The 9,655-nt window shown below is 36.4% G+C and overlaps 1 protein-coding gene across 1 annotated transcript; it reads right to left on the bottom strand.

The window, feature by feature from the left end:
• Positions 1 to 1,583: 1,583 nt before the first annotated feature.
• On the bottom strand, positions 1,584 to 4,092 carry LOC106669997. The gene is made up of 2 exons (XM_014399952.2): positions 3,623 to 4,092; positions 1,584 to 1,744 (listed from the first exon to the last, which is right to left on the bottom strand). The coding sequence occupies exons 1-2, from the start codon at positions 3,936 to 3,938 to the stop codon at positions 1,587 to 1,589; spliced, it is 474 nt and encodes a 157-aa protein (XP_014255438.1). The 5' UTR covers positions 3,939 to 4,092; the 3' UTR covers positions 1,584 to 1,586.
• Between the last annotated feature and the right edge of the window lie 5,563 nt (positions 4,093 to 9,655).

Genomic DNA, 9,655 nt, shown 5'->3' with positions numbered 1-9,655 from the left:
TATATATTTTTTTTCTTAATTAAACAGACAACTTTATGCCAGAAAACATTTAGAATTAGTTTATTTATTTTTTTTTTTACAAAATGTACAACAAACAATTGGTCATAACAGTATTGCTTTCCCTCCGCATATTAATTACTGCTAAATGTACAATGTCGGTTTGTTGCAAAATATACAAGGAGAAAAAAAAATAAGTCGAATTATTTCAAAATAGTAATTATTCGAAATTTTGAACAAATTTGTCACATTGCAGTATTTAGCAGTATAACCAGCAAGCAGTTAAAGCAATGTACAAGACTTAAAAGTCTCAAAATGAAAAAAAAAGAACAGATTTAAAGGGTATTGCTTGCTCAAAGCTGGTACACCCTTATTTGAAAAGAAAAGAAAATATACAATTTGAGATCAATATATTTATAAAAGATCACAGCAACAATATAAAAACTATAAAATATTTTTATCATGGAAATATTTCTTGAAATAGCATTTAGAAAATTTATTTTATAAATTCCACCTCACACATGAGAAATATCCTTAAAATGAAGGAAGTGATGCTTGTTTATATAATACAAAAAAGAAGAAAACGGATGGTGTTCAAATTAAATTTAAACAATGTGATGTTCCACATATTTCAACAAATTGACTTAAAACAATCCATTTAAAAAGTAAAAAAAACTCGTGTGAGGTTAAAAATCTTTCATTTTCTGAAAACTTTGGCTTATTAAAAAAAATTAGAAACAATAAAATTAGTTTTTTAAAAAAAAGGACACATCTTTGGACCCGGATTTGTGTGAGATCTGTTTATGAGAACTTAACGTCAGTTTGAATTTGTAAAATCAACATTTTTTTTACAAATTCACCAACACTCATGTAATATAATTCTGAATAAATAGATAAAATATTACTACTTAATATTACACTTGAAAACAACTTTGTTTCTATAAGAATGAAAGAAAAAATCAGGAACTGTGTCAACAGTGTATGTACTCAGGGCGTTATGAAATAATTTGATAAATGTACAATTAAATACATTAAAAGAAAGAAATCAATTAAGGTAAAACCTGTAAACACCAAGAGATCAGAGAAAAAAAAAAAGAAAGCAAAATAAACCAAAAGTAATAATTCATTATAAAAATATACTCTCTCAGATTAACAGTTAATACAATTTTTTATGTATTAGAATATTTAAATATATAAATAATTTTGTTTTGTAATACTATAATAATAAAATGGCATTTATACAAATAACGATTTTTAAAATATAGTACATTAGCTTTTTTTTTTGTCCATCTTCAAAAGTCCTTTTCCTTCCATCAATAATAGGCTTTGAAAACATATAAGAGATCAAAAAAAAAAATTCTGGTAATTTTTAAATTTCCATTTGATAAAATGAAACAAATCAATAAAATAAAATAAAACAAATCACATGTGGTTTATAAAACTGTTCTTTTTTGGGGGGAAATCCCGTTAAATAAATTTTTTTAAAAATTATAAAAAAAAAGTCATTTATACATCTTCAAAGCCATGGCACATAAAAACGCCTAAAAGGGTGACAACCACCTCCCCTCCCCCAGGTGTAATTCTTGATTTTAGTCTTCGACTTCATCCAAAGGATACACCACACAGCTTCCGTCAGTCGGCAATCGACCTTTTTTCAGAGTCGGCACCACTGCTTCTTCGTTCTCCTTTTCGGCTTCACAGTTTGACTCTGGCGGAAAAGGGAAATTTTTCCGTTTACCAAGGAATTCTGCAACAGAGAAATAAAATCCAATTAAACTTTCGATTCACAATTCTATACTATTTAGTTTTTTATTATTATTATTTTTTTTTTTAAGAAATAAGGTGGTTCAAGTACTGAAACAGTCTCATTTCTATTCATTTGATTCAATCAATAAAAAATTAACTAATAATTTTCAATGAATGAGATTTTACTCAATGAACATTATGACATCAGTCCGTTTTATCACACTAGCACTAACATTGCCAGAGCTGCACCAGTCCTGGAGGACACATGCTATGAGAAATTAGCCAGTGCTGGCACTCAGTATTAGGGATTAAGGGACTAGGAGATCTCGAGGCGGGTTCGTGGGATGGTAAAGTGTAAAGAATGCTCGAGCAAGTAGGGTTAGGGTAGATTGAGAGATTGGTGTAGAACTTTTGGAACCAGGAGGTACAGTTTGTTGACAAAAGGCATGTTGAGGTTATTGCGGATAGTGAGTGATGTGATGTAATAAGGAACTTTGAAATTTGTCTCAGGACCGATTGAAAGCATCGGATGGCTCAGCGGAACCCCAGTTCCACTCCTACGTCCAAAGTGGTCGTAGTACAGTCTTGGATAAGATTACTTTAATTTTGACGGTCCTAGAGGTGTTCTGTTATCTCTCAATTCTTGTCTCGGGATTCCACCTCAGCTGTCAAAGTATAGTCCTAAGTATTTGACTTAAATGGAAGTCTGTTTGTTGTTGAGGTACAGAGGACAAGACAGTTTTTCTATGCGAACCTGAGTACATTTATGAACATTCAGCCTTCAATGTGTTCAGTGAGCTCAAGGTGTTCTTGGATGTTGGAGCTTGGACAAAATTCAAGTTGTGTATGTATCGGTGATGATGGTATTGGTAGTATAGAAGACAAACTATGTGACCTCCTATGTGTGCCAGCTTGCCAGTGCTACATCTAGGAACGCACCCAATCTCTCTCTCTGTCCTCTAGAGCAGAACTACTGACACCTCTGAAACCGTGTCGGATCGATGGGAATTTTCTATGGATATTGGGCGCTTTAAAAAAAGGAGCTTTTCGAGTGTTTTTGGAGATCGCAGGGAGAAAGCTGATAGGTCTGTATGAACTTGGGAGGTTTATGAGCTTTTAGGAATGAGAAAGACACGAGTATTTTCCATAGAGGGGGCGCTTTAAATTGTAAATTAAAGAAATGCTACTTGTTTATTTTAAAAAAGTAATATATTAGTTTTTAATTAAATATAACTTTCTTTTTCTTCAATTTTGACGACAAAAAAGTTGTTAAGTAGTTTCTCATAGATTGTTTCAATATTTTTTGACAGATGGATGTAAATGAAGCAGATAGACCAGACGGGCCGAAGTTTATGAAACCGCGTCCTAGGGCTGTCAGTGACAAAGAGCATGGACTTTTGTCCATCCAAAATGAACCGTTTGCTATGATTGGGGTTTATGATAGTAAAAACGGTTGTTTTTTGACAACACCCACGCCTGACAAAAGCTGTTTTGTTTTTCTTAAATAATGATGTTCAAAGATATGTGCAAAATGGTGGGGGGGTTATGTTCCAACAACAATAATACATAATTCCCTCTGGGAGGTTTCGCGATTTCGAACCCAGTGCGCTTTATTTTTTGTATACTGGGTCGTTTCGACTAAATTGACTTTTTGAATACCAGGGCCGAGACGGAAATAAAGGTCTTAAGTTGGAAAAAAGGACGGCAACCGTGGATGGTTTTTAAAGTTTAAAAGAGGGGAGAGGCGAGGCCGGAGGTGCCGCTCCCCCCGCACGGCCGACGGTGCCGAAGCCTAACCCTCTCGGCCGGTGCCTAACGCAACCCTAATCGCATAAACAAACAAGGAAGCGTCGAATATATTTAATTGAATATCACTCACCGGTAATACGCTTTTGGACGGGGTAGCCGTTTTTGGCCCTTTTGACGGGTTCCCAGCTGTAACGGCCGTCTTCGGAGCGGTCTTTCTCGAAATCGAAGTTCCACTTGGTCCTGTTTTTTTCGGCGATGAAGGCCAATTCGCGTCGTACAGCACCCACGGACTGAAGGAAGGGATCCGGCTCGCCGAACGTCAACTTGCGCCGCACTCGCCCGTAAAGCTCCTCGTCGAGCGGGTCCCTCCTCGATTTCTCCATTTTGTACTTGAGGATGCGGATGATCTCGTTGTTCTTGAAGACTTCTTTGATGTCGGCGCTCATGGTCGGTGTGGCGGCAGGGGCAGGGACCGCAACGATCGGTATCCTGAAACGTTGTCGGTCGGCTGCGAGAGGCGGACGGACACCGGACAAGGAGACGGGTGGCTGTGAACTGAGTCAGATTGACACGCCACGGACGGACGACCCGGCAGGGCACGTCGTTCGCATTCACACGGGGTGGGGGACGACGTGGAAGGGGCGACGCAGATGCACGGTCACCCCCGCCAGGCCGCCCACGGTACGCAAGCACCCCCCCCTCACATTCAAACGTTCCCTTTCTCCTTCGCCTCCCCGCCCTCACCAACAACGTTATTTACGGCCTTGAACAACAAACCCGACGAAACCGTCCAGGTTTGGACTCATCCTCTATCCGCCGATTTACAGTTTCATCTAATAAATATAAAAAAGAGAAATTGCGTTCTAATATTTAAATAGCACTATTAGACGTACAAAAGATTTTAAAAACATTTCAATTTTAAGCCCACCATTTTACCAAATACATTTTTTACGTTTCGTCTATCCGCCGATTTTGACGATTCATCATCCGTCCACGAAATTGGGCCTGGCAGCAGAACGCACGTTTTCCGCCTTTGTGTCGACGCCTGTCATCAAAAATCCCTGAAATCCGAATCTCGTCCTTTTAACTCCTCCACCCTCGCCCTGAAATCCGCCCCACAAGTGGGTCGGATCGCGATTTTACGAAAAAGACAAAAACAAATCTATATATCATAACATTGACAAAACCGAAACATTTGCATAATTATGCTGATTAAATATTTTATAGAAAAACGTCGTTTACCTCACATTGCCAGTTTATTTCCTTTTGGCTTTCATTATACCTTAATCTTATTATTAACATTAATTTATTTGTAAAAAAAGCCTACTGTTATAAAAAAATGTGATAAAGATAAGATTGGACTTTTGAGAAGGTGGAAACATTCTCTGCCTCTTTGGGTGTACCTCGAGGCTCGCCTCTTGGTCCTCTATTGTTTCATCTTTTTATTGATTCAACTGCTGCTACTCTTTGCTGTTCATCTGTTACTGTTTACAACCTCAACTCCATGACTCATATTTTCCGATCATTTTGGTATGTCTGACCTCTTATGGCATTTCGCCGACATCAGTGTTGGGTCAAGGATATAAACAGGGGAAGGCCCTGTTCATAGATGGTCTGCTGTCGTGGGTCTGTCTTTGATCATCCTAAGACTTAATATTTTGCCTAATCGACCTTTATACAACTACCGGATATTTTGATACATTTAGTAAATTACGATGAAGAACTAATTTTTTAATCTAAAATACTTGTCTTATGTACTGCCCCTTTTGTATCCGTCCTCTCCCCACATGCAGCACGAATAGGACGCAAAGAGTTTTGAAAGAAAAATCCCAACACGTTTCATAAAGTGCAATATGGCGCGTTCTTTTCCGATTATAATTTTTATTTATTTCCGCGTGACTAACATGCAAGGATATCAACTCTTTGGGCCATTACATCATATTGTATCTATGTACACATCACTGCAAACAGGAACTACACTGACAGACAAAAATTTCCGCCCACTGGTAATATCATTTGATTTGTATATATTTTTATATATTAGTCAAAGTGTCACGTTTTTTAATGTTTAATAATTTAGTCCTTGTCTAAAAAAGTAAATTGCTAAAGAAAATGAAAAAAAGACGTTCAGATAAAATTTGTTTTAATTTTGTTTTAGGTTTTTTAATTAACATTTCCATACCTCGTATTTCCTCCTATTGCGTTAATTGCATCTAGAAGACGCCTCGGCACACTTTCTACCAGTCTGGAAATGCCTCTTTGCTGGAGGTTAGCCCATACTTCACGAAGAGTCCTTTCAAGATGGTGGAGTGTATCAGGGAGTAATGGACGTGCTCTTTTGAGGTTATCCCATAAATGTTCGATGAGGGTCCAGTCTAGAGAACGGGCTAGACAGGATAAGAGCGTGATGTTATGCTGTTGAAGGTACGTTTTTACTATGTGAGCGACATGTGGACGGGCATTTTCGCGCATTAGAATAGGGTTGTCGCTGATTTCGTGGAGGATGGGCAACGCATGTTGTTCCAAAATTTCATCCACATAGCGAATGGCCGTCAAAGACCCTCCAGAACAACAACCAACTCTCCATTGGAAGTTCTGCCCACACCATCACCGAGTTACGTTGAAAAGGTTCGCTCTGGGAAAAATACAATATACAAGCTTCCTATTTCATTTCGCCTTCTCCACACTCTTTCACGCCCATCTGAAGATCATCGAGCAAATCTACACTCATCTGTAAACAAGTACAGCAAACCAATCGGCCGAACACCAATGGCTGTGTTCTCGAGCAAACGCGAGCCTTGCATGCCGTGTGTTCTGGTCCTCTTACCGGGCGGAAAGCCATCGGTCCATACTGATTTAGTCTTCTTCGAGCAGTGCGATCAGAAATTTGGACACCTCGAACTTCCTGGACCTGATGAATCGCTTTGACAACAGTAAGGTGCCTGTTTCGCAAAATTCTCAAATTCAAAAAACGGTCATCCCGTGGTTTTATTACCCTAAGGGGTCCAGAACCGTTCTTTCGATGGTATGACCCAGTTTGTCGAAAATGTCTAACGGCGTTCGCAAGTTTCGTGGGGAACTCCGATGGCAATAACCCGCATACCTCATGGAACGTCCATCGTCAATAAGAGCCACACCACGCCCAACATCCTCAGCACTAAGTTGCATTTTTAAGTTTAAAAATTGAAATTAAGAAAACAAAGATGAAAACTAAACAGTTTATTGCTTCAGAATTCAGAATAAACATTTTAAATTCAGTCAAAAGTAAGCATGGAAAAATACTTTATTCTTGTTTTAGATTAAGGATTAAGTATGTTTTCCACTAATTGATATTCCCAATTTAATTAAATTAATTAATTTAATTTAATTTAATTTTAAAACAGGATAAACAAATATTTATTGGTAAAAAGGATGAGATAAATTAAGTGCAGAATTTTCTTTTGTCGAGAAAACGATAAAAAATCAATGGGGCGGAATTTTTTTCCTGCCAGTGTTTTACGAAGTTTCTCCATGAGGACGGCGGAGTGATGAATCTGTAGTCTGGTCGTTTCCGATCATGTTTTCAGTATTGATTCGTCCCCATTTTGACCGATTTGGGAGAAAATTTGAAGAGAAACGTCCAACCGAATTAAAACTAAATGGAGGGATAACAACAGCTAATGAAGGAGCCTAATTGAAAACTCTCTTGTTTGTATTAAGGATTAAGTGTGTTTACCTCTATTTGATATTCCCAATTTAAAGTGCAGAATTGTCTTTTATCGAGACAAAGACAAAAAATCAATTGGTAGATTTTTTGCCTGGCATTTTTAAGTTTAAAAATTGAAATTTTTTTATTGCTTCCAAATTATTTTAGACCAATTAAATCGACTCGACACGCAAGAATGGCACAATTACACAGAAGACAAACACTTTGAGCCCTGAAGATGATCTCAATAAAGATCGAAACGTTGGCACGATAAAGAAAATGTTTTTCTGAAATCTACATCACACCAGACCGCATCTCACGATTTCTAAATAAATTAGACCAATTATCTTATTGGTTTAAAAAAATCTCGAATTAATAGAAGGAACTTTTGTTTTTATTGTTTGTCAAATTGGCGGTTTTTAACTTAAAGTAACGGTTTTTTTATTTCAAATTAACTTATTTTAACTTCAATTTAACCTTTTCTTTTCTTTAACCTTTTCAGCGGGTTTAAACTCGCAAAGGAATATTACACGAAAATCGCGTGTTTCCATGTTCATTTGGAGGTATATTAAAAAGTGTGTAATGGATTGGGGAGCTCATTATAAATAAATAGTTATAAACAAAAGTGGAGGATTAATAACTGCTTAATTATAATATGTAAACAATTGGAAGTAAACAACAGAAAATCTCTATATCCTCTCTGAATTTCTGAAACTTGTTATTGTTTTACGCTTGGTTTTTCTGCCAAATTTTTCCTTGTAGAATTGCCTTTTATAAGCTTTTCGACAGTGTATTGCCACTGGAAAACTCACTTAGATGGAACATTTTAATAAAATCTATTATATTTCGTGGTCCGATTGACCAAATAACTTCTTTCAATTAATTAATCTTTATGTAAGGTATTGGTTGAAATGAAAAAGTTAGTGTCACGAGCGGGATTCGAACCCAAGACCTTACGCTCCATACGCCGCTGCTCTAACCACTTTTATCATCACGATAGCTCAAGTGTTAGAGCAGCGGCGTATTGAGCCGAAGGTCGTGGGTTCGAATCCCGCTCCTGACACTAACTTTTTCACTTCAACCAATACCTTACGTAAAAAGATTAATTAATTGAAAGAAGTAATTTGGTCAATCAGACGGCTAAATATAATGGATTTAATAATATATAATATTGATAAATATGATAATAATGATACCATAATAATATATAGAATATAAGCAATAGTAAATAAAATATATAATAATATATATGTAAATAATGTATGTATATAATAAATGTAAATTAAATATATAATAATATATGTAACATATAGAATATAAATATGATAATAATCTATTAGGTTTCGTGGTCCGATTGACCAAATAAATTCTTTTAAATTAATTAATTTTTAATTAAGGTTTTGGTTGAGATAAAAGAGTCAGTGTCACGAGAGTAGATCGAAGTCACGATAGCTCAAGTGGTAGAGTAGCGGCGTATTTAGCCGAAGATCGTGGGTTCGAATCCCGCTCATGACGACATTTTTATCTCAACCAAAACCTTAATTAAAAATTAATTAACTGAAAATAATATATAATATTGACGACAAAATATCAATGGACTTATCGACTGCTCGTCTTTTCAATTTGGTAAGAAAATTTTTTAGAAACCTACCAATATTTAAAAACACTGGGTTACAGTTATTATTTATATATTATTTCTTAATGCAAACATCACAAAGGCAAAGTGAAAAAAATAGTTCAAGAATATCTTCTGTTTATTAATCTTATCGTTTTTTTAATAAATGGGTTACAATTGATAACGGTTCAGTTATGGTTTGAGTGAATAGTTCGTAAATGTTTTAAACTCTGCACAATTATTGACATCAATTAAAAATATCTGTAAATCCGTATCGCGTGTAGAAGGGACAGCGCGTTTAAATACCTCTCAATGACAATGCATTATTTTAAAAAAATCGCCGATAATGCATTCTATATCTGTGGCTTATTTCAATCCTTTTATGCTTCTTGTGAAATTCAGGACTTTAATTCCTTTTAATTGCGAGACTGGGTGATAAATTTTAGTTATGTGTGGGCACCGGTTCATTAGTATTAATACGCGTTTAACCGGTGTTTTAATGAGAAGAGTACTGAGTGAAAAGGCGCAACGTTTAAAATGAATTTTGTTCCAGCAGTAAATCAAGTGGTACTTTGGCTGAAGTATGTGGAGAAAAAAGAAGGGCTGCTCGGTATGTCGTTATCTAAGTACTTAAGCTACTGGAACTACTGGCCACCGACTACCTAAATGACAAGCGGCTCCGGTCGGTCGTACCTGTTCGTCTTCCTTACTCGAGGGCACGTATAAAAAAAATTGTTTGTCAAAATCTCCGTTGGCGAAAATGTATAGAGCATTTTTTTTGCATTATCTTTTGGGACGTTTGTCGACGGAGCCAGGATTCACTGATAGAGTACTCATCCGACTTCCTCCCGCCTCTTTTCTTC

The sequence above is a fragment of the Cimex lectularius genome, unplaced genomic scaffold (assembly GCF_000648675.2).
Source record: "Cimex lectularius strain Harlan isolate CLEC.00 unplaced genomic scaffold, Clec_2.1 scaffold28, whole genome shotgun sequence".
Lineage (NCBI taxonomy): Eukaryota > Metazoa > Arthropoda > Insecta > Hemiptera > Cimicidae > Cimex > Cimex lectularius.
The sequence above is the reverse complement of the archived record's forward strand: the minus strand, read 5'-3'. Positions and strand labels throughout refer to the sequence as shown.